The following is a 26,829-nucleotide window of genomic DNA, read 5'->3' on the forward strand; positions in this document are numbered from 1 at the left end:
ATATGTTAACTGAATAATGGAACAAAAAGGCTTGAACATACACACAGAAAAAATCATGTGAAATTTATTGATAGCCACAAATGTTTTGCTGTGTACTTTAGCACTAGATGTGTTTACCCTATGTACTCTTCCTGCAGGTTAGTAACATAATGCAAGATCATTCTGAGTCATGCAGTGAACTCGCTAATACTGATAAATATATTGAATCTGCCATGATGAATCTGAAACAAGCCATTCTCAAGGTAAGTGGGTAAATTCATTGTACATTGAAGAAAAAATTGAATTCTATGTAGGATTGAGTGTTCATATGAAAGACTGAGAATCCTGTGTCCAAAATTATAAAGATCAACAACATCTAGAATTCAGAAGTTGATTGAGTACTGACCTGATGTACTACAAATAGAAAATTTCAAACAGCACAAGGACTGTTACTAGGTGATGTACAGCTGATCTTTGTCACTCTTGAATTATGTATAGGTACCAGTAATCCTTCAATTATCTGAATTAATAGAGCCAAGGGCCAGTCGGATAATGGTGGAATCTGGATAAGGGCAAGTAAAAGAATCTAGGGGTGTTCAAGGGCAACTCCGTACCTATCCTCACCTAACCTTGTCAGTACCACATTACAGTAAACACACTCAATATGCTTATAAACAACAGCTATCATACTTTAAACTGAAAACTTTATGCAAAAGGCAGTCCCCGGTTATCGATGGGGTTCCGTTCCCGACGGAGTGATGACAACCGAAAATCACCGCTAACCAAAAATTGGCAATAATAGCACTGATCCCCGGTTAGCGCCGCTGATAACCGGTGATCAGCGATAACTGGTGATCAGCGATGATAACTGGTTATCAGCGCCGATAACCGGTTATCAGTGATGAAAATCTGGTTATCGTCGTCGCTAGACAAGCGCCGTAAAACCGGATCGCCAGTAACTGAGGCTGCCGATAACCGGGGACTGCCTGTATTTGTAACAAAATATACATCATAAATACACTAAAAAAATGTAACCCCATCCTTTTCTATCTCTCTATGACACAGTTCAGTAGGCAGGTAGCCTATCTGTTTACCCACAGCCTACCATGGTTGTATGATCATTAGTGTATTTTTATACAGCAAGTTTCTTGTCATTTGTTACCATATTGCATTACCATAAATGGGGTACAATATTTGTATGTGTGAACTATTGACCTTTGCTAGGTAGTAGGTGGTACATTCTATATCCATTTGTATAAGGTATTTGTATTTAAGCTAAAGGCAATGGTAATGGAACTGATACAGTATTTTACTTACTGAATCCATTGTTATTTCATCATCATAATATGTACAGTATAAAACCAGTTGGTTGACATTTGCAATGACTAATGTTTATGTTCTCAGAATTAGCTGACTGAGCCTACTATAGTCTGTTCAACATTCTAAGATTGCTAGGGTAGGGCCAGGAAAAGAATACAGCGTTTGCCAGATCTATTTATCCTTTTAAATCTCACCCCCGAGGTTAATCCCGTGTTTATGGCTTTACCTGAGATCTGTCATTTACTCGCTGTTGGCCCAGTGTTCGACTCTCTGACGTGCCAATGAAGAATTAGAGGAATTTATTTCTGGTGATAGAAATTCATTTCTTGTCATAATGTGGTTCGGATTCCACAATAAGCTGTAGGTCCCGTTGCTAGGTAACCAGTTGGTTCTTAGCCACGTAAAGTAAATCTAATCCTTCGGGCCAGCTCAGGAGAGCTGCTAACCAGTTCAGTGGTCTGGTTAAACCAAGATACGGTATACTTTTTTTCTGTCATTTACTGTGCTTCATTTTCTAAAGAAACAGCAAGTAAATTTTGGTTGTTCTTAATGATTTTCCTTTCTTTGTGAGCTTTTTGGAAATAATAATCATAGTTCTTATAATAATAAGAACATTAACACTCTTAAAATCTGTGTGGGTGGTTTGGCAGGAATGGCTTTTCAAGGCATTTGATTATTGTCCATATTCCATTTTAGCAGTTATTTATGGGTTACGTGACTATTTTTTCAGTGCCTCTGCAGGTTAAATAAGCTACTTATCATTTAGGAGAGAAAAATAAATTACCATTAATTACAGGGCCCCCTTTGTTGTTCTTTAATATGAAAAATTTTTAAATGTTATAAACAGTTGACTTGACCTGGGAGTAAAGATGTTGGCGGTGGGGAGATTTGATTCGCATTGGCTATCCCTTGGGTTATCAGCACTGTCCAGTGACTGGCTGCTTGAGGTGACGACCGTTGCTATTGTTTTAGATCGAGCTGGCCATTTAAATGCCCTCGCTGACCACGTGTCAGGGAAATTAAGGTTTGGCAGCGGCAGCCAAAAATTATGCTATGTCTCTTTGTTTTTATGAAGACAAATTGGGTTTTTATAGCAGATATATGAAGCCAAATATGTTTCGATATTATCTTTAAATGAATAACTTTTTTTTTTTATTTCACTTGAGCAAGCTCTAACAAGGCAAAATTTTTAATCATAACAAGACTTTGACACCTCTGTATTCTTTTCCTGGCCCCACCTTAGTGATCTTAAAATGTTGAACAGACTATAGTGAAAAACTTAGGAGAATCATTTTTTAGTTGCTAAAAAAATTTGTATTAATGGAATTATTATTTTTATTTTTGTATATTTTTAGTTTTGTACATTAATGTAAAAGGGTATACAAAGGTTAACTAACATACTTTATCTTAAAGTAAAAGCTCTCAAAATCGCAAAACAGCTGTTTCCTGATTCGTTTGTTTATGACATACTAGATGTTGTTTATGTCAGTTCTTTGGTAAGTGGTTGGTAATTATATGGGATGGTTATGAATTGTTACATAAACCATTAAGTTTGGTAATCTTGTTTGAAAGCCTAGCCAAGTGTGATTTACCGAAAACGAAATTCGTTTGGTTTGTAATATGTAAACTGTGTTTGTGTATTACATTACAACACCCTGTGTTTACATCTTTTGTATGTATGGCATTTCTTGATGATGACTGTTTAAAGAAAATGTTTTCAGAACACTGCTAAAAATTAGTTGATCATTTTTATTGGAATTAATGATTTTTCATTTCACCTCATGATATCACAGAGGCTTTACTTGTATGCCTGTGCGTATTCACATCTACCTCCTACTTGTGACATTTCATCAATGTTGACATTTGTGTGTTTCTCTTACCACAGTACAGTATCACATTTACCATTGTCATTTTTTCCTGTTCGTGACTTATTTTACAGTATTTTATAACAAGTTTAGCTAACTCTTAAGTATGATTATCACAAACATTACAGTAAACAAGAGAATATTTAAAAATGAGAAAATACACTAGAAATATAAATAGGAATAGCATAAAATATAGATAAAAAATCATGAGCTTAACAACATGAAACAAGCTGTAGCAAGTCTCTACATGTGTGATTCTTAGCACGGCAATTAGTGTGCCACTTTCCTTTTTTGCTTTGCTTGATTTACTTAACAGTGTTTCATTACAAGTTTAGAGTATGATTATTGTATTATAATAACAGTACACAAGAGACTATTTTATCTCTCTCTCTCTCTCTCTCTCTCTCTCTCTCTCTCTCTCTCTCTCTCTCTCTCTCTCTCTCTCTCTCTCTCTCTCATATCCTACACACACAGTTGTGTTTATGTTTTGGGTTATAAAAATAAAAAACGAGAAAATCCAGCAAAAGTATAAATGAGCATAGCTTAAAATATAATTAAAAATGTCATAAGCATAACAACATGAAACAAAACAAGCTGTATAAAATCAGACATATATGCAGCCCTCATCACATGTCCAACACTACATCCCTCCCACCTCCCAGCCAGGGATACTGCTTCCCAGCTCCACCCTCCTTCCAAAGCAACCTCTTCTCTGCACAGCCTAACTGCCCTTCTCTCCCATGGTGCCCAGCCATCAGACCCCTGCACCCCTCCTTGGAAACTTCTCCAGGCCTACCCACCCCCCAAAACCCTTTCTCAGTCTGTTTGAGAGTAAACAGTGTTACCAACATTTCCTGATGCCACATAGCATTGCCAACCATCGGAAACCAGTTTTTAAAATTTTTCCAGATTTATATATGTATATTTATACTGTATATGTATATATTTGGGGCCTTGGTTCAGTTGCATTGGATAATGTTTTGATAAAGTTAATATCTCCTAATAAAAATTGATTATCTTTTTGTTAATGAGTAAATATAGTTCATTACATGTTTACATTAGGTTTCAGCCACAGTGAATGATATTTGATTGCCTAAGTTCAAGTAACATGCAACATATTTAGGATGGTGTAAGGATTTAGTAAATTTTCCTATAACACACCAATAAATGACAGTATTGTTGCAATATTTATTGAATGAGCCTAAAATTGCGGTATCTTTGTCTTAATTAAGGCCCTGCACACACATACAAAGATTTTTATTCAATGTTAAAAATAGTTTTAGGCAAATGCACTTACACATTCACATGTATTACTTAAAGTACTTTTGATGTTTTTATTTTTACTGTGTATTGTTGAATTCATTATTGTAATTTAATGTCTTGTAAGGCCATCCTTGATTAGCATTCCTCATTTAAGAAGATAAATGTTCTATTCCTGTTTACTACATACAATGGCAGTAGCAAATGTTAAGATGACTGACAGTAAATCTGTGTGAAAACTTAGAAATATTCGAGGAGCGAATGTTTAAACAATATTCTTTTGCATTTACTTATAAGACTTTATACAGTATTCCAGTATTTTGTATATAGTGTACATATTTGTACAAAACAACAAACATTTAATCCACAGAGTATGCACTGAACATTGAAATGGCATACAGGTATTTTACATTTGCAAATGGATACTGTGAGTGTAACACCTTGGCTATCCTAGGTCAATAGTTCACATATATGCATTTTGTATCTCATGTATGGTAATGCAATATAGCAACAACTGATAAGAAAGTTGCTGCTGCATAAGAATACAGATGGGTAAACACAGATAGGCTACGTGCTTACTGAACTGTGTCATTTAAAGTAAAAGAAAATGCAACAAGATATATAAAAGAATGCAACATAAATGTTAAAATGGCTAGGACATGCTCTTCAGCTTGTTGGGCTAAAGAACAGACTTAGCGAAGTACAGAATAAATTTTTTCAATACAAAAATACTGATTAAGGCAGGAGACAACCCCAGACATCCTTTCTGGATCAAGGGCTAGGACTGCTCTATACAAATGGGCCACTGTTACAACCTAATGATATGAGTGCCATGAGAGCTCAGTGGCTCTGGTAAGGCTATCAGTACAAGAAATAGGATCCTGAGGCTATGTTTAATATATGCATGGCACCAGGGCCGATAGAGCACCTATTCTCTGTCATTATTCGTGTTTTAGGCGCTTGACCTTCCAGCTGTAGTACTGGGGACTTAGCCCCTTGATGCGGGTAGTCTTCCAGTTACTTCTGGGAAGTACTGGATTTGTAGTTGCTGAGATGTGCCAAAGGTGATTACTCAAGAGAATGGTGTGCTTCATCTTGGTTAGATTTTCCTCAGGATCAACTCTGGGAATGAGCACTGGATTTGTTGATGGCCCTGACTCCTCTAATTCGCCCTTAGGCTTGGATATCTTGGAGATAACTTGGTGGGGCCTTCAGAGTCTAAGCAGGGAGTAGCACTGAAGGCTGTGTTACCAGATGGAGCGGGCCCTATGCTAGCCACTGCCTTAGCTGCTGCAACAATCTCAACAGCAGTAGTGCCAACAATGGGTCTAAATTAGTGCCATCCACTTCGGCTGCTGCAACAACCGGATTATGGGCAGTGTCATCTATCCCTGCCAACTGTCGTTGCAGTTCCTGGATTTGGGCAACCAACTTGGCTCTTAGGGAACCATCCTCTGGATTCTTGTCTTCTGAGGACTTGGAAGAAGAGGATGAACTCATTCCTGGTGCAAAAGGTTCACAGACTGCAAGATCTCCTGAAGGTAGATTGAAGACATGCTCTGGCACTGACACTAAGGCAGGCTCAGGCACATGAGTTGAATTAGGGAACGGCTCAATGTCCGTGATGGACAGAGTACTGCCCTTATCAGTGTTATCAGTTGGCACTGGCAGTGTCTCAACTGCAGGCAGGAAGAATCATCTGTACCTGACGGACACTGAGAGGGAAATGGATCTCCTAAAGGAGATTGGAAGAGGGTTTAGGCTCTGGCTCTGTGATAGGCCCAGGTCTTGGCACTGGATCATCGTCTGGCCAGAGCATACTGATCCAACTGAAATCTGTTTGTTCTGGCTCTGACACTGGGTTTTGGTTGGGTCAGTGCATATTGTCCCAGCTGCAAGCTATTTCATATGGCTGTGGGGCAAGTGCAGACTCTGGCACTTCCTCAGGCTCTAGCATATCGAACAAGCCTTTGCCTAGGTTATCCGACAGTGGATCTGGAGGAGGGTCCAGGTTGGGTTCAGGAAAGAGGTGAGACTTGGGGAGCCTGTCCTATGAGTAGGCCATAGTCTTTGGGAAGGAAATCAGCTACCTCAAAGGTACTAATTTTACTGTACTTTGTTGGGGAGTGGTCACCCTCAGCCAGAAGCTTTGTCCTATGCCCGTCTACATTTTCATAAATTTTATTAGGGTGGATGCGGACATGTGCCAGTACTGTACCTTGTCTTCCCATATGAGGGATATTGTGTTGTGGGGGCCATGGCAGGCGAGGACCTGTCGACCTTTATCATAACCTCTGGGAGATGCCACAATGATAGGCCCCTCAACTGGGGGTCCTAGCGGAAGGGCTCCCCCTTCATATGGGTGCCAGAGGTGCCTGTCAAGCCAATCAATTTTCGGCATTTATTGGCGCCAAAAATAGCCAATTTTTGGTTATTGGTACCTCTGTTAGGTATGTATCGGTGCCAATACGTGATTATCGGCGCCAATAAGCGGGAATCAGTGCTGAAAATTGCATTTTTTCGTCGCTAGACAAGCCCTGAAAAACCGGGTTGCCGATAATCAGGGGCTGACTGTATGTCCTGCCTTCTGTTCTACCTGCGTATAGGCAGTGATTGCCTCCTCATAGGTTGCCGTTTTGGCTGAGTTGCTAGAGGTTGAATATTGCAACTACTCTAGATAATTTGCTATGGAGGAGTTAGCAGTGCAAAAGTGGCACTGCATGGAAAGGCATTGCCTCTGGGCTGTGCATTATAGGCACAGGTGAATGAATAATGAGTGGCCATGCAACAATTTACAGTATGGAAATGGCACTCAGAATTAGGCAGAGTGTAGTGCAACCAAAATAATAAAGTGGGCCAGTACGAGGCTCCAACTACAGTAAGATTGCCCCTTTGGTAAGGAAACTAATAAAATTTGATAATTAACACAATGCACGGGTCATAACCTACAATGCAGAAGTGTGAGAGTGTATTTGGAACACAATGCATGGGTCAAAGCCTACAATTGCAAAGGTGTGATTATAACAATACACGGGTCAAAGCCTACAAATGCAAAGATATGATTGTTTGGGCTCAAGGCAAGGGGCAAAGCCTACAATGCAAAGGTGTGATTACTGCGACACAAAGTATGGGTCAAAACTTAGAAATGCAAAGGTATGATTAACTTAACACAATGCATGGGTCAAAGCCTATGAATTTAGAGGTATGATTATTTTAACACATGCATGGGTCAACGCCTACAAATGCAAAGGTATAATTATTTTAGCCAAAATAAAATGGTATGTATGTGCAAATCTGGCATTCACCACAACATATCTTAGAAAAATGGAAACAGTTCCCACCTAGTGTCTAGTTTCGGCTGCAGAATAACACGTATGTGCACTAGCACTGCTACCAAGATACCCTAACTCCCACTGATGTCTGGCTATGGAGCAGCAGATCACAAAGCACTTATGGGTTTGAAATATGGAATGCTTAACTTGCCCACGGACACAATGGTAATACATGGAGCAGAGGCAGTGTGCATGTAGAACAGGAGTGAAGTTAATCAAATAAACATGCAGTGCAACAGTGGCATGCAAATGAGATGGGTAGAACACGTAAAAGATATAAAATTAGCACATTGATAAGTACAGGCTATGAATGGGTTTGTAAATCTCCCAGAGAGAAATGCATAAGCACATTAAAAATATTGGACCGTAATACAAATTTATACACCAATTTTAAACTTTAAAGCATGAAAACTAAAAAATGCTTCCAAAATTAAACAAACACTTTCTGTAAGGGTATCACATCTTTGCAAAGTGCACTAACAGCATCTTGTAAAAGTACACTAACTGTACGTGCTGTAATTACATGTAATACAGATTGCACCAGGACTTTCTTCTGAGGTTAACAAAGTAATTTTCCCAGAACGACACTAATACAACTCTTAGTTATATCTCTGATATGTTTTAGTACGTTAACGAATTCATTTTATCAAACCAGTGTGACTGAACAACCTCATCTCGAGCTCATGTGAGGTCCTAGTGACAGAGACTTTGCAATTGGGCATAATTCAGTAACTGTACTGCCTTTGTATCATATTTATGTACAAAAATATGAATAATACAAATTTTCCATACTTATTTTACACTTAAAAGCATGCAAACTTATAAATGTATTTCAAAAATTAAGCAAATACTTTCTGCAGGGGAATCATCTTTGAAAAGTGCAGTAACTTTGCAAATGGGTATCACACCTTGTTAAAGTACACTAACTGTACATGCTAAAATTACCTTTGTATCATATTTAGGCACACAAAAATAAAAATAATAAATTTTTAATACCAATTTTACACATAAAAGCATGAAAACTTATAAATTACTTCATAAATTAAACATAAATACTTCTGGAGGGTTTCTCAAGAATTTCGCAAATGTCGTGTGTCTGTGAAAAAATGTGTATGCCAATTAAGTTACATTCCAACAAAAAGTTTGCATGCCTGTGAATTCGGACAACTCACAGTGTGTAAGATCAAGGTATTACTGATACAGTATATATAAATACATAGTAACACATATATATATATATACACAGTGCATCTCTCTTCAGAGAGTTATACAAAAGATGAGAGAAAGATATTTGTTTGTTTAAAATACGAATTTTGTAACTACAGTTATATTATTATTATTATTATTATTATTATTATTATTATTATTATTATTATTTAATCTTATCACTCTTATTAATATTTGAACATTAATACTTATTATTAGGTAAATAATTTATTTATCATACAAAACAAATAAACATACTTGTACCAAAAAAATTTTCTCATCTCATAAAAAAAGAGAAAGAGAGAGAGAGAGAGAGAGAATTATTGTTTTTATTATTTGTTATTTAATTTACATTTAAATGCTTGAAAACTTATAAATTACATAAAAAATTAAACAAACACTTTTGCAGGGTTTCTCGAGGATTCGCAAATGTTTGCATGTCTGTGAAAAACTTGTGTATGATAATTAGTTAGGTTCCAATGAAAAGTTCGCGTTTTTGTGAGTTCGCGCAACTCGAACCCTCAGTTTTGGGGTGTGAGTTCAAGATGAGGTTGTTCAGTCACACTGGTTTGAAAAATGAATTCGTTAACATACTAAAACATATCAGGGATATAGTGGAGCGGGTAACTACAAAAAAATAGGGGAAAAGTGGAAATGGTAATAAAAGCATGAAACTTGGCTCAACTATTCTTCTTGTCCCTTGGTCTCGTTATCAACCTCCGGCCACACAAAATTTTGCCATTTTCCAAGATGGCCAACAGGTTTTCAAAATGCCGTCCTGTGGATATTTGAATATTGGTATTTAATTGATTAATCACATTCAAGTCCCTAAGTCACTCCCAGTTTATATTAAAATATTAAAAACAAGCCTTTATATATGTAGATACATCATTTCTTTGCATAGGAATATCCAAGATGGCTGTCAATGTATCAAAAATGTCTGCCAAAACGCCAAAAATTGGTACTTGAGCTCACATATGAGGCTAAAGGTCGGGTAATACATGGATTTGGGGTAACTTCAGCCTGATCAGTTCATTTTTTGTAGATTAGAAATCAATTAATCCCCAGTTAATTAATTTTCATCCTCATTTAGAAAAAAAATGGGTAATAAGCTTAATGTAAAAGTGTAATAGTGTGGTGTCAGTGTACTGCTAGGGCACACTGGTTGACACTATAGCTGTGAAACTCAGCATGGGGTTCAGTGCTAATTAATGGCACAGATTTGTTATTAGTTTCCCAAATGCTGTTAAGCTAGCCCCACTTCAAAGTTAAATAGCTGCACCTGAATTGACAGGATGTGCCAGCGCGGGAGAGCCAAGCCAAGGAAGATGGGGCTTTAGTCTTCTAGTTGGTGTACAGATTACACGGGGAATTAAATAGCATTGGATGAATGATCGGGCTAGGGGTAGGATTATGACATATCTGAGCCTAGTTGTATCCCATTTCTGAAAGTTCATATATTTTATATAGGTGGTAAAAGGATAAACCCTTGGCCTATAGAACAAAAGCAGTGGCAGGACAGTCTTGGAAGTCAACGTCTTTCCTGAAGGGAGATAGTGCGAATAACTGGAAGCTTTGTTGCTTGTGCCAAGAGGACACACGTGAAAGACTAGTTGATGCATCTGGTGCTGGCTATGTTACCCTCGCTACAAACATTCCTGAATTCCATAAGTTAAATGCAATGCTTATACCATTTCATCCCAAAAGTCTTGGTGAAGGTGATGGAATTCTGCAGACCTTTGAAAATAACAAAGCAGCATATCATGAATCATGTATGCTGAAGTTCAAAACAACAAAAAACTAGAAAGGAAAAGGAAGTCATTGTGTAAGACAAAGAAGATGATGCCCCATGAGCAAAATTCACACGTAGTAGCCAGAAGGCAGATGAAGAAGATGCAGAAGAATCTAAGACTGAGAAAGAAGGAATATGCTTTATTTGTGACCATCCAGCACCAATCAAAGATTTACGATTGGCCATGACATTGCCTTTACATGAAAAGATGCAACGATGTGCCACCAACCTATAGATGAGAAACTTCTGGCCGAGCTTAGTGCTGGAGATATTGTTTCTCAGGACCATATGTATCACCCATCTTGTCTGACAGGTGTGTACAACAGGGAAAGGGCCTGGCTAAATTCCCAGAAAATTGGAGATGATTATTTGCAGTACAGACAAGAGGCATGTGCCCATGCTTTTGCTGAGCTTGAGATGCACATAAGAGACAAGCAGTTGACTACAGATGGGTGCTGCTATTTTACAATGGTAGAACTTTATGATTTGTACAAACAAAGACTGGACAGCTAAATGTTGATGCTTCCTTTGTGCACCGAACATGGTTGAAAGAACAGATACTTGCCCGCATCCCAGAACTGGGGACTTTAAAAAGGGAAGAGAAATTTGGTTTGCCTACAAAAGGAAAATGGGAGAAGCCCTAGCACCAAGTTTGTTGGAATTTGTAAGTGTGCTACAAAACGGTGGTGATATAAAATCCCAACTTAAATATGGAACATCATCTACTGATCTAGCTTTAGCACTTCAACTGTCGAAAGAATCCAGCATCTTCAACATTCTCCAGACATTCCAAGTCAAGAGAACCTCTGCTTCCACTATATATTGGTCTCCTGGTCTTTGCAAAAACCAGGAAGCATCAGTTAATTGATACATTCCATCACCATGGAATCAGCATCAGCTGTGATAGGGCTCTGGAATTGACTAAAGGGTTAGGAGAAGCAGTTGTAACAAGGGCCCTGGAGGAAGAAGTAGTTTGTCCCACTACACTAAGAAAAGGGCTCTTTACAAATTGTGCTGTTGACAATCTGGACCATAATCCAAATGCCACAACTGCACAAACATCCTTCCATGGGTCAGGCATATCTTTGTTTCAGCATCCAAGCACTGATGAAAAGGGTGAGGACAGAAACTTGGCCCAAATCATCCAAATTGGAACAAAGTAAAAAAAAAGTACCTTCTCTTCCTGAATATTACACAAATGTACCTCCTGCTCACTTTAAACATGAAAATCCCTTCCCTTCATCCAGTGGAAGTGCAGGATACCAACAGGTTGTGCTTTCAAAGCATCTTTCTCTTGAGCATGAATGGCTTGAGAAAGTCAGTCTGTCGGACAGGAGTGAAAATGCTGTGTCCATATCTTGGGCAGCACATCAGGCTTCTCAGAAGCAACGGCCCCATTTGAAATAAGCTTGTCATCAGTGTTGTCTCTTTTTCAAGAGGCAGCTCATTCAGTTGCAATGATAAAACATGCCATGGATATTGCAAGAGCAACCACACAGTTTCTCAATCCTGGCCAAACCCCAGTTCTAGAAGTTGATCAGCCACTATTTGCAATTGCTAAGCAAATCCAATGGGATTGGCCATTGCAGTATGGTGGTATGGTTATTATGTTTGGAGGCCTGCATATAGAAATGGCAGCATTCAAAATTCTGGGTGATCGCTTGAAAGACAGTGGTTGGACTGGTGCTCTTGCAGATTTGCTTATTTGTGCTTCACATTTGAAGAAGACATGTCTAGCCCACTAGCTTGCAGTTTATATCAGCTGCGCAAAGCTGCCTATCTGGCATATATCCAGGAAGCAGAAGAAATTGAGCTAAGCTGTGTAAGCTGGATCAGAAAACAAGAATCAGTGTCTCCCCAATTCTACTTTTGGAATCTTGTGCTTCAGGTAGAACTTCTAGTGTTTGTTTTCATCAGGTCATACCAAGAGTCTAATTTCCAATTGTACAAAGATGTGCTGCAGGAACTCATTCCTTTTGTCTTTGCCCTGGACCATGTACAATCACTGAAAAATGTTTTGCAACAGACTTCAAAACTTTTCAGACAACAGCTTATAATAGCAACATCTGGCACTGTTTGGCAACTCAGTACCTGCAATTTCCCTTAAACAGGGCTTTTTCTGATAATGTTGACTGTTGTCATACTCTACTTGATTAAAGGATGTTACTATAATACTTCAGAGGTCATCGCTGTTCTTGTTTAATATTTTCATCTCCAAATGCCATCACTATTGTTGTTTTATCTCCTTCATATGTGTGAACTTTGTAGACATAGGCCTACGACTATTATAAGTTGAACTATTATCCTTACTAACATCAACAAATACGACTTTTGTAAAGATTTGCCTGCACATTATTATTAATCAGATGTTTGGATGACTATATATATATATATATATATATATATATATATATATATATATATATATATATATATATATATATATATATATATATATATATATATATATATACACACACACACACACACACACACATACATACATACATACACAGTGACCCCTACGCTACTTCACGATTAATTCACGACTTAATTTTATTACACACACATACATACATACATACACAGTGACCCTCATTTTGCGACGACTTCATGGAGTTTTTAATATATATTAATGGAAAATATAGTGCAGATTTTCTGGAGAAAAATCGCGATATATGAACACCCAAAATTTCTCATTAAATCCATTAAAATATTAATAATAAATAGTATTTCCTAGTCTAAGAACAACAAAACAAGCATAAAATAGCAAAAAAACACATATTTGCACTTGTAACTACTATGACAAAAAAAAAAAACCATCTGGAAAGTGATGCCTATACAGTACAGTATCGCGTGTTCCATTGTTGGGAAAACACAAAGCGTACCATCTCAGTGACTAAGTGCGTTGTAACACGGGCTGTGATTGGTGCATGGGAGGGAGATGACAAATCACAGCTTCCCGATTTCTAATCGGGCTTGTGATTGGTGCTTAGACTGATGCTCAGAACCCGCAGCATCTCCCCTTGTCTCTCTCTCGCGGTTACTTCGCTTCAAGCTTTCTCGCCGAACGGTTTTCTTTACGCTGTGCTGTGTGATTTTTTTTGTGTTTTTCGTTGAACTTTGCTCCAATTTTCACCCCCTGTAATGGCTCCCAAGCGTGCTGCTTCTTCCAAGGCTGGTACTGAGCCTAAACGCCATCGAAGAATGATGACAATTGCTGAAAAGGTGAAACTTCTCGATATGTTGAAGGAAGGGAGAAAGTCTGCGGCTGTAGACCACCATTTTGGCATGAACGAATCCACCATTCGCTACATCTACAAGGACGAGGTGAAGATTAGGAAGACAGCTGCCATCACCTTTAACAAGTTGGCGAAGAGAGTGGTTACGGCTCGTAATAAAACTATCGTCCGTATGGAAGCTGCTTTGGCCGTGTGGATAGCCGACTGCCGAAAGAAGAACATAGCCTTGGATACGAACATTATCCAAACAAAGGCTAGGAGCCTGTACGAGACCTTCGCCGCTAAGGAACCAGAGGACGACAGTGGCGAGCGTAAAGAAACAGAAGAAGATGAAGAAGACGTAGATGATCCGCAACCAGAGACGTCCAGTCATTCACCACGTAAGAAACTGCAATTTTCTGCTAGCAAAGGGTGTTTTGCAAAGTTTCAGAAACGCTACAGCCTAAAAAGCGCTTCCTTGAATGGCGAGGCTGCTTCGGCTGACAAGGTCGCTGCTGAAACATACATCAATGAAACCTTCAAGAAGATTATCTCTGAAGGTGAATATCAGCCCAAACAAGTTTTTAATATGGAGGAGACGGGCTTGTTTTGGAAAAGAATGCCCTCGCGAACTTTCTTGTTCAAAGAGGAAGCAAAAGCCTCTGGCTTTAAAGCATACAAGGATCGTGTGACCCTCGTGATATGTGGCAATGCTACGGGATTTTTATCAAAGCCAGGACTTATTTACAAGTCTAAAAACCCAAGGGCTTTAAAAAACAAAAACAAGAATCTGCTACCCGTACATTGGATGCACAATCCAAAGGCCTGGATAACGAAGATGCTGACCTCCGACTGGTTCCACCAGTGTTTCATCCCTCAAATGAAGGTGTATCTAGCAGAAAAGGGCATGACATTCAAAGTCCTTCTCATTATGGATAATGCTGGTGGCCATGCCACTGATCTGTCATATTCGGGGGTTCAGGTTGAGTTCCTACCACCCAACATGACGTCACTTATTCAGCCAATGGACCAGGGAGTTGTTAGGGTGTTCAAGGCCCTATACATGAGGAATGCCCTGGCGAACCTGGTTGCTTCCGTGGATGCCGCCCAAGAAGACGACGATTTCAACTTGAAGGCATACTGGCGGCAGTACACAATTGCTACGTGCCTCCAAAATATCCACAAGGCATTGGAAGAAATTAAGCCTGCCACCATTAACGCCAGCTGGAAGAAGTTGTGGCCTGAGGTTGTTTACGACGACAAAGGATTTACACCTGCCGAAATCCAACACTCGGCAGTACAGAAAGCTGTGCAGTTGGCTGCGATCCTTGGAGGTGAGGGCTTTGCAGACATGACCACGGGCGATGTCGACGAAACTTCTAGACTGCCACTCCCAGCCGCTAACTGACGAAGACCTCGAAGAGTTGACGAAGTCGGTGAGCAAAGAAGAAGAAGAAGCAGCGCAGCAAGAAACAGAAGTTGTCTCCCAAACTGGCTTGACTTTGGAATGGCTCGCCGGGCTCTGCAACCTGGCTAAGGAACTGCAAGAGTGGTCGCAGGAATGGGACGACGATATGGTTCGATTGGTTCAATTCTGCAACATGGTCGATGACGTCATGGCCCCCTACAAGATGCTCTTCGACTGGAAAAAGAAGCAGCAGCAGCAACTGCCAATCACATTGTTTTTGCAGCCTCGCAAAAAAGAGCCAGTTCCTGCAGCTGCTACTACGGTTACACCTTCGGAAACCGCGGAAGAAGTGGAAGAGGTGCCCCAGGAAATGGCACCGCCGTCTGAAGAGACGTAAAATACAATCATTGACTGCGCAGTAAAAGTCATCATCACCTTCATCGTCATCATTTTTACTGCGCAGCAAATTCATCACCATCTTCATTCAAGTTTTACTTCAACTTCTTTTGTGGTGAGTACAGTAACAATCTTTATTTTTTTTTTAATCTTAAGTGTTACTGTACTGTATTACATGTAATACAGTACAGTAACATGATACTGTATTGTATTACAGTATATATTATTACTGTATGTATATTGTATTCTTTAAAATTTAAAGCTTGCCGATCACGTCATATACTATAGCTACTTTACCACAGTAAATTAGCCCCTGTTATATGGTACTGTAAACTTACATACTGAAGTCATATTGCTTAACAGTTGTCCCTGTTATTAATAGAGTAAAGGGTGGGTTGTTAAGAGTACAGGGAGGGTTTTATATATATATATATATATATATATATATATATATATATATATATATATATATATATATATATATATATATATATATATATACATATATATATATATATATAGCTATATATATATATATATATATATATATATATATATATATATATATATATATACATATATATATATATATATATACATATATATATATATATATATATATATATATATATATATATATATATATATATATATATATATACATATATATATATATATACATATATATATATATATACATATATATACATATATATATATATATACATATATATATATATATATATATATATATATATATATATATATATATATATATATATATATATATATATATATATATATATATATATATACATATACATATATATATATATATATATATATATATATATATATATATATATATATATATATATATATATATATATATATATATATATATACATATACATATACATATATATATATAATTATAGAGATTGACCCACTGTCATTGTTAAACCATAAAGCATAATAATGATTATATCTTTAAAATGTGTTGTAACATTTTTTATGGTAAAAATTTAAAGTTTTGATATAGAAATATGAATCAAATGTTACTTACATATGTTCAAGTTCAATTTCCCCTTGAAGATAAATTTTTAATATGGAAATTTTGTCATGTCCCATACTAACAGTTATTGTTATTCTCAGAATGTCAGTGGTCAGTACGTTCAAGCTTTAACGAAGACTCTCAGCAAGTTAGAACATATTATACTGACCACCATTCACAACCCATCGGTGGAAATTCTTAGTGATTCCACACAAAGTACAAGTAATGTAGAGCAACTAGGTGGATCACACCTTGGAGTTTCCTTGGAACAAAATGTGAAAATGTTTACAGAAAATGTTGAGCAGCTAATCAACATTAGGACCACTCTTGTAGATGCTTCAAATGGTAAGTTTTCATGTTTTCTTCCCTATCTCCTTTCTTTATTTAAGTTTTGGTTATTTTCCTTACTTGGACATGAGTTTATGATGTTTAGTTTCCTGAGACTGCATCAGTATAAGAGAAAATTATGGTTGTTAGTGTTCCAGTTTAATCCATTGATATTTTGCAACCTGTAGGAGGTTTAATTGATTCTACTCTGTGTTTTACAAATAAAAGCCTTTTTTATTTTAGTTCTTTGAAGAATTTTCATGGCTAAATTTAAATGCATAAAGAAAATATATGAGACTTTCCATTTGTTCTTGTACAGCTTTAAACCTGGGTCTGTTTGGCATCTGATTAACAACTTGGTGGCTTGTATGTTCCTAGTTTGTAAAAAATAAACTTCATAGTCTGAATAAAAACAGAATTTGTCATTTTTATCAAAATATCGTACAAACTAAGTTTCACATGAATCACTATACCTCTTGGATTGCAATTACATTTGGCAGTTATGGCAAGTAAATGAAAAATACATATGTATGTGTTTTTGGTTGTGAGTTCATGAGTTCACATAAATTATATTTACACCCTGCTACCTACACGGTTTTGAATTAAAATTGATTATTGCGAATTTCACTTCCAATGGTCATCAGTTAAATGGGCCTTTCAAAATTGATGTATGTTCCATATTTGGAAATTGTTGTATTTTGTATGGTTTCTTTCAACAGAGTTAGTTGAGCAGTTGGAGGATGCTGTAACTGTACGAATGTCACATCTGAAGTTAGAAATAGAGGATTTGGTATGTATTGAAGTTTTTTTATATGGTTGCTTTGTTGACAAAGTTTATGTTTAAATAAAAGTTAAACAACTAGATAGAAGACATATTTGATGATGCCTCAATTTTTTATTGTGCAGGTGAATCTTTTATCACAAGAAAATATAGGAGTACCAGTGCCACCAGCAGACTCCACAACAAGAAGAGAACTGAGTGTAGAATCCCATCAGGATTTCATTCGTGAATTTGTTGAAGTAACAAATAATATTGCTGAAGAGGCGCAAGGTGAAAAGGTGGGTTGTTATTTTATTCCACAAGCCTTCCATTGTTAAGATTATTTGGCTCTAAGAGAGAAATATTTCTGAAATGATCTTTCACAAGCCTTCCTTTGTCAAGATTATTTGGATCTTAAGAGAGTAATATTTCTGAAATAGAGACTATTTTACATGTGTCAGTTCATGTAAAGTGTACAAAGATAAACTTTGAAGTTATTATTCCTGGTTTTAATTTTTTTGTCTCCTTGTGAAATTATAAAATTATGATCATGTCTATAGAATCAATATGAAATCAGAAAACTTTTTATTAAATTTTGTTTAGTTTCCTAACATATCGGCTTTACAACAAACTTAAAGTACTTTCTCCTCTGACCATAGGTACAAATTCTGGAGAGCCAGCAAGCCTTAATTCAAAAGATTCTGGAAGACAATAAATTGAAAGTCAGCTGCGTTGGTCAAGAACATCTTCAGCATGTAGAAAATGTCAAGAGTTTACCTGGTAAGTATTCTCATGATTCACGGACTCACGTATTCGCAGATTTCTCTGTGGAATGTATCTACCCATTATTTGCGGAAAAAATGCCCATTCGCAGTATTTTTCACTGAGAAATATTCACTAACTACTGTATTTTCATATTTTCATGACTAAATGCATTTTTGTGATAAAACTATTAAAATACTCAGGTATAAGCATTTTTAGAGGGTTTTTCTTGTGTTTAAACTATCAAAATAGGCAGTTCTAAGTGGTTTTTAGAGTGGTTTGAAGTATTCGCAGATTTTAGCTATTTGTGGGGAGTGCGGTACGCACCCTCCACGAATACAGGGGATTTACTGTAATGGCATAATTTTTAAAAGTAATTTAGTCATTAAATTGGTTATGAGTAACATCATTTGGTTTAGCATGTGTATGAAATCAATACTGTAGACTGTTTCAACATATATTGATCCTTGTATTTTTTTTGTGTCAATTAGAGTTGGTGTAATTTACATTTTATTTCGTTGTCATTGCTGTTTGAAGAAAAAACAAAGAAGTGAAGTTGAAGATCATATTGTAATACCTCACAGACACATCCTTGAGAGATAAATTATGCTTAGCCTTGTCCGTTTTTCAGTTCAAAAGTTATTCACTCGTTGAAACCCATTGTACAGATTAGGACAATTTCTCATATGGAAGAAAAGATTCGGGAATGAGAGTTCTTTGTGTGATAACCAATACTCAATGGGGGTCAGATTACTGTTTGAGGAGTTGCATGCTGTATGCTTCTTGGCTTGAAGATTTCAGGGTGTCAAGTAGAGTAGGGTGTAAAGAGAAAGGGTGAAGGAGAGAAGTACACTTTAGTGTTTCCCTGTCAAGTGAATGAGTGATGATGGACCAAAGTAATGTGAGAGAGAGAGAGAATTTTCTAAATAATATTGGGCATATTAATAATTTTCAGTGGACATACAAAATTATACGGTCTGTATAATGTAATAAGCTTTGTTTGACAAAATTGAAGGAATTCTGATGACGAATTCAGGGCTTTTGGTTTTTTCTGCAAAGATTGTGAAAGGTAAACAATCCTTCGTTGTACCCCTCTGGTATGCAGTTACACCAACCGCTTGCTTAGTGACTGATCTGGAGATGTTTATGGGAATTGAGCATAGTTGAAAGAATTCTGTTGGCAAAGTCTAGACGTAGGAAAAGGTAAACATCCTTTGGTCAAAGACCTATGGTATGTGCCTCGTAGGGGGGTTAGTGCCATCAGTGCACCTCATGTTGTGCAATGTAGGCATTACTTCAGGGTCTTTGCAGCGTCCCTTTGGCCCCTAGCTGCAACCCCTTTCATTCCTTTTACTGTACCTCTGTTCATATTCTCTTTCTTTCATCTGACTGTCCACCCTGTCCTAACAATTGACTCATAGTGCAACTGCGAGGTTTTCCTCCTGTTACACCTTTCAAACTTTTACTGTCAATTTCCGTTTCAGTGCTGAATGGCCTTAGTTGCCCCAGTGCTTGGCATGTATGCCTAAAATCTATAAATCAGTCAATCCTATGGTATGTGAAGCTCCCATAGTTACAGTAAGACTATTACATGCTCTGTCCTCATGATAGGAAAAGAACATAGGAGAACGCATACCGTATATGCTAGCGTATAAGGCAACTCCACATATAAGATGACCTCCCATTTTTCATGTAAAAATGTAGGTTTAGAGGTATATTCACTGTATAAGACGACCCCCAGTTTATTAAATTAAATAACACTATCAACTTGTGTAAGCATAAACAATGATGAGGTCACTTAAAAAAAATAGTAGTACAGTATAGTATATAAAGGATAATATTTTATTTGCAACTATTAAAACATTTAAAAAACATTTTTAAACAATTAAAATCCTACAAATTCATTCTCATATCCATCATATCCGAATCTGATGGCATGTCAATTTCTGCTTCTTCTTCCTTTGCAAAGTTTATTGCTTTTAACTCAATTAAGCTTCATACTTCCTCCTTTTATTTTCACCGATAGTTGGTGTGGCCATGATGGGGTGTTGTGATAACTATTTGAATAATGGTACTCTGGATAAAGCTAGTAACAAAGTGAGAGCTTGCTCATCCTAATGTTTAATGGTAATTACATACGGCAATTACTGTAATTACAGTTGTTTTGTTTGCAGTATCAATAGTTGGGTCGCTAGCGATTCACCTGAATTACCTACGATTTCTACCATTATTGCAGTTGTTTTGTTTACATCAACTTCAGGGGTTAGCCTATCATTAAAAATCTTGGCAGGATTTAAGGTTTGCTTTTATACTCAGAGTATAAGATGATCCCCCTTCTTGGGGGAGATTTTTTAAGGTTAAAAGGTCACCTTATACGGTATGTACAAAATGTTGCCACACAGTATTTTTATTATTTTAAAGAAATATTTTAATAATTTTAACTTAAATATTTTTTATGTTCCAGCAACTTTAGTATCATATTTAGTATACAGTACAGTGTATTGTTACTCTTGTCTTTTAAGATAGTTGGGAAAACCATACTTGGTTACCCTGTGTGCTTGGCTTTTGTGTGAAATAGCGTGTTAGAGAGGTTGGAGAGGAATCACGGGAGAGACTGTGTCTGATCTCAATGAGCACCCCGTTGCTATATTTTTATAAATAAACGAAGAAAACAATTATGAGTTTTCTTTAAAATCCACCATTGTGACGTGGTGAAAATTATTAAATGAGAGAGAGAGAGAGAGAGAGAGAGAGAGAGAGAGAGAGAGAGAGAGAGAGAGAGAGAGAGAGAGAGAGAGATTCCTGTTCATATAATCTCTGCTCTACCAGTTGAACTCACATTGCATTGTACTTACTCTGATAGGCTTAAAGTTTTATGTTTGAATAAAGGTAAGACTATTGAATGAACTGTCATCACTACTGTAGTTTAAATCAGAAATATATATACATGAAAATGTTCTTGGATCATTGTTCATAGCGTGTACACAAGCAGTCATATAGAATGTTTATCTGTTTGTCAGTTTCTTTTGTATCTCCTCAATATCTAGTGTGTTGTTCATTATTTGTTGATACAAACCGGTAGAGCTCTCGGCTAGCACACTGTTGGCTCAGTGTTCGACTCTCCGACTGGCCAATGAAGAATTAGAGGAATTTATTTCTGGTGATAGAAATTCATTTCTTGTCATAATGTGGTTCTGATTCCACAGTAAGCTGTAGGTCCCGTTGCTAGGTAACCAGTTGGTTCTTAACCGCGTAAAATAAATCTAATCCTTCGGGCCAGCCATAGGAGAGCTGTTAATCAGCTCAGTGGTCTGGTTAAACTAAGATATACTTTTTTTTCATCATGCACGAGAGTATCTCACTGCACAAAGTGGTTTGGGTGTTAAGACCATTAAAAGGATATTTAAAGGTAAAAGTTGTATGTGGATGAGGAAGAGGAGTGGGAGTCCCGTCACTCACTCTACTGAGACTGCATGAATTTTTATTAGTATGTTTTCTAGTCTTTTATTATGATTGAGTGTAGTGTGAGATATCGTAGGCATGGACGTATGTTTATGGTAGATTCTTACTCAGTGGGTTAAGGGGCCCACTGATGCCATAAGACCCAGTTGTAATGTATTGTTGGATCTCCAGCTTTGTGGGCTAAGTACTTGAAATTTTCATGTCATTATTCAACCAATTTTTAAAAGCTTTGTCAGGAAGCCAAATAATTCATTCTCTACAAGTTTATGTAATTTACATTGGTTTAATGTGAAAAGAATTTGAAATGTGGGGAGGTTGTCTCCATAGTAAATTGATATCCCCATGAGTGAAATGATGTGAGAAATGAGAGAAGTTACATTATATGATCATATATGTGTAAGGCAATTTAAATCTTAAGAGATAGCTTATGTATTAAATGTAGGGTATTGTTGATCTTACGAGATGTTGTAGTGTGATTTTGTAAATTTAATTTTAAGTTTTGGTACCTTATTTCTTTAAATTTGATATGTCATTATTAGCATTTTGTATGGTCATTATTATATTTCTTATAATGAATCTTAAATTCTGAAGTGTTTTATTCATTGCAAAACTTGTAGGAGAAAGGAAAATGGATTGTGACTGGAGAATGGAATGGCTATATACAGTACAGTACATTGTTGACAGGAAATAATGAAGAAAAACTATAGAAACTAGTGAAATTTTGAAAACATTTGTAAGGAGAGAAAGTTGAAAGTTATGTGAACAAGAGTAGGATTATGAGCGTAATTGAATCCTAGTAGATGGTGCAGAGAATGTTCTAATGATGCAGAATATTGGAAGTGTTTGACTTGTAAAGGTATTTGGGAGTAAATGTAAGCAAGAGAGGAGTTACAGAATAAGTGATGTAAGGAAGGCACTCAGGTTATGCATGAGGTTTGGAATGGAAGGGGAGTGGTCATGCAAGCGAAAGCTGTAACACATGAAGGAATTGTTGAGACATCTCTCATTTATGGAAATGTAGTGTAGATGTTTAAGGGGAATGAAAGAATTAATGTTTATTCTATATATGGACTAATAAAGACTGAAGGCATGCAAATTTTTTTGTATTATGTAAAGTGGTTGAAAGCTATGCAAAATTTAAAAGATGGATAAGTGTGTGAGATGGATTGTTCATGTGGAGGGAGTGGAAGGCTACAGGATGATAAAAAGTGCAATATTCTGGAGTGTTAGGAGGAAGTACTTGAAGCTGAATATATGGAGCAGAAGAGATTTTTAAACTAAAGGGCCTTAATACTCAGGAAGTTATATAGTGTCTTTATTGCTCAGTTTAGTAATTGGTGGGTATAAAACTTGAGTTATGATAATCCAGAGTCTGGCATATAAAACATGTTTTATCAATTAATATTTTGTTATTCCTGTTGCAGAAGCTGTCAAATGCACATCAGAGTTGATGTCATCTTTGGAAGCAATGTTGGCAGAAGAAATAACATGGGTAAACCAGCAGTACAAAGAATTGCTAACCCAGTACTCTTATGAGCAAGAGTTGCGTAAAAAATCCCACACAAGCAAGTTGAAAGAACTGGAATGTACTTTAACATCATTGCTAGAAAATTCTCCATTGGAGGTAAGCACTTTATTTTTCAGTAAGAGCAAAATATTTTTTCAAATGACATTTTTTATTTATTTATTTATTTATTTTTTGTATATTGGTGGTTGAAAGCAGTTGTATGTCAGCCTTTAATCCTATTTTCCTCATGTAGGTTATGAAATTTGTTTACTGTGGTTTTTTTTATACTGTACCTACTTTGTTCTTCATAGGGGTAACTCCCTTATGTAAGTAGTGTCAAAGTTTTGCTGCATTGTTTCTCCAGTCCTCAGCTTTATTCTGAGTTGTGTCTCATTTTTTATCCATTCATTTTGCTGTTTGTCATAATATCCAGATGTTTTTAATACTGCTCTGACTCATATCTTTTGATCCGTAGCTTTTACTGTAGAAGAGGAAAAATTGTAATAGTTTGGATGGTCTACATCTGTGATAAACATATGAACTTAGGTGGATCTATCACCTTACTGATAATGTTTGAACTGGAGAAACACCCATATCTTTTTGATGGGGATTTCCTAAATCATTCAGCTCGTAGATTAAAAATTGAGCTGGTATTTATATTTGTCAAAGAACTGGTAATCTAATGGTGTCATCTTAAGAAATTTGATAAGTAATTTCCTGTTGCTGTAACAGGGGTGGTAAAATAGATTGCCAATGAGTTTTTAGAAGTTTTAATTTGATGATTTATGTAATGCTTAATATGTGGGACATGTTTGGCCATAAGAACATTAGCCACTCACCATATATACTACACTAAATAAACATACTATGACAATTACTTTAACTAACTAAATAGCCAGTATTCAGTATTATATTTATACAGTAATCCCTTGATTATCTGGATTAGTAGAGCCGAAGCCCTATCATATAATGGCAATATCCGGATAATGGCCAGTAAAAAATCTGTGGGTGTGCAAGGGCAACTCCATACCTTTCTTCACTTTGTTGTCAGTACCATGTAACTGTCAACACTAAATATGCTTATAAACAACAACCATCACCCTTTAAACTGAAAACTTTAAGCAAAAAGCAATTATCTATCTTATTTTCCTATATTTATAACAAAATAAACTCCATAAATACTTTTAAAACTAAAAAGCAAACCCCCCCTCTTTGTCTCTCACATGCAACATGCAGTACATTATGCTACACAATGTTTTTCATTGGCCCCAAGCACTGTAAAATACACATTGTACTATGCACGAAAAAAGTAAGCCCCTTTTATCTCTTATATGCAACACAATACAATAATTTACACAAGCAATTTTTATCATTTTCCCCAAAATACATTGTACACAAAGAAATAAACCCTTGACACACAGTATTGTAGGATACACAATGTTATTCATTTGCCCCAAACACTGTAAAATACAGTAACTGTGACACGTACAGTATTGATCTAAAAGATATTGATAAATTGTTTGTGGATATACTTAAGTCATGTGAAGTGGTACCTGCTTCATACAATTTTCCTTTCATATATACCTTAACAGAATTTCATAAAAGTCATATACAGTACTGTACAGTAAAATGCAGATGTATAACAAGCTCAGTAAATTCCATTAATAAAGAGATGAATATTAGGCTTAACTTTAAATAAACTTTATAACTGATGATGATGATAATAAGTAGATCATTAAAAATAACTGTAAAGTACTAGAAATTATTCACCCTGTGCACTATAGGCGTTGCTTAACCCTTAAGGGACGGCATAATTTATCAATGTGCAGCACCCCAGACCGGGGAAACTTTGAGGTCGGCAGAATAAAAAAAAATCACATCAATGGCAAGAGAATGACACGTACATTTACACTGTATAAATAAAAAAAATTCTAAAAAATTTTCCCTACCTTTCACGAGAAGTTGAAAGTGACTATTTACAACCCCTTTTGGGGCCTCATTTACAAGACAATCGTAAATTTTACCAACTTATGTATGTTTTTTCTAATAAATAAATTTATTGTATTTTGTAAAATTATTATTACTGCTCACACAATATCAATACAGATAAGAAGTAAAAGTAGTAACAAATTTTTTGCATATTTGTTGAAAAATATTCACATAAATTTACGAGAAGGAAGATTCAGTAACTTTTTTTTTTTTTTTTTTTTTTTACATGCTTTTTCTAATATTTCTTTGCAATTTTCTCAGTAAAATTACATTTACAGCCGACATACTATTGTAAAAGACAAAATAAAAAAACAACAGCAACCCCTTCGTATATTTACAAGCAAATTTACAAAAAGACTCATGTGAGAGAGAGATGCAGTACTTTCCCCCTTCAAGTCAGAAGCATTACTGATAGCTGCGAAAAGACTTCTGTGGCAACTGGCCCAACTCTCACGTCAGTATAAAAGTTGCCATTAGTAAATTTATAGCATATAGAAGTATTGGCACCTCTCTTTCGACTCATTATTACCATAACAGTGGTGCGTAATATTGTTTCACACTGAGGCTCAATCCGTCCACCTCCCCAATCCTGTTTTACTTCACACTGAGGCTCAATCCGTCCCTTAAGGGTTAAGGTTCTTTGCAGCAAGCCTTCGGCCCCTATCTGCAACCCCTTTCGTTCTTTTTACTGTACATGCCTCCTTTCATTTTCTCTTTCTTCAGTCTTACTTTTCACCCTCTCCTAACAATTTATTCATAGTGCAACTGCGAGGTTTTCCTCCTGTTACACTTTTCAAACCTTTTACTGTTAATTTTTGTTTCAGCACTGACTGACCTCATAGGTCCCAGTGCTTGGCATTTGGCCTAAATTCTATATTCATTTCAGTTCAATGATTCAGTCATGTAACAATAATCCTATCCTATAGGTCCTGTGGTAATTATATACAGTACTATCTTTATTTGCATTTAGTACTCTTGTATACTACATTACCACATGATAATCTAATGAGATGCATTCTGGCCTTATATAGTAAATACATCAATGCTGATTGAGAATTATACTATAAAAAGATAATAAAATGACACTTAGTACAACTGATTTTGTTAAAATACTAAAATTTTGTATTAACCACAATCATATTGAAATGGAATTTATAGGAAATAAATAGCTATATCTGTGGGTGCAAAT

The 26,829-nt window shown here is 36.4% G+C and overlaps 1 protein-coding gene across 1 annotated transcript in view; it reads left to right on the forward strand.

The window, feature by feature from the left end:
- The window catches only part of LOC136836305 (golgin subfamily A member 4-like), a 520,799-nt gene that overhangs the window by 82,156 nt on the left and 411,814 nt on the right, over positions 1-26,829 (forward strand). Inside the window, exons 9-14 of the mRNA XM_067100429.1 lie at positions 138-242; positions 16,935-17,178; positions 17,880-17,950; positions 18,067-18,219; positions 18,580-18,700; positions 23,569-23,768. Coding sequence (XP_066956530.1) covers positions 138-242; positions 16,935-17,178; positions 17,880-17,950; positions 18,067-18,219; positions 18,580-18,700; positions 23,569-23,768 — 894 coding nt within the window. The remainder of the gene's footprint in view (positions 1-137; positions 243-16,934; positions 17,179-17,879; positions 17,951-18,066; positions 18,220-18,579; positions 18,701-23,568; positions 23,769-26,829) is intronic.

The sequence above is a fragment of the Macrobrachium rosenbergii genome, chromosome 4 (genome assembly GCF_040412425.1).
Source record: "Macrobrachium rosenbergii isolate ZJJX-2024 chromosome 4, ASM4041242v1, whole genome shotgun sequence".
In the NCBI taxonomy this organism is placed as follows: domain Eukaryota; kingdom Metazoa; phylum Arthropoda; class Malacostraca; order Decapoda; family Palaemonidae; genus Macrobrachium; species Macrobrachium rosenbergii.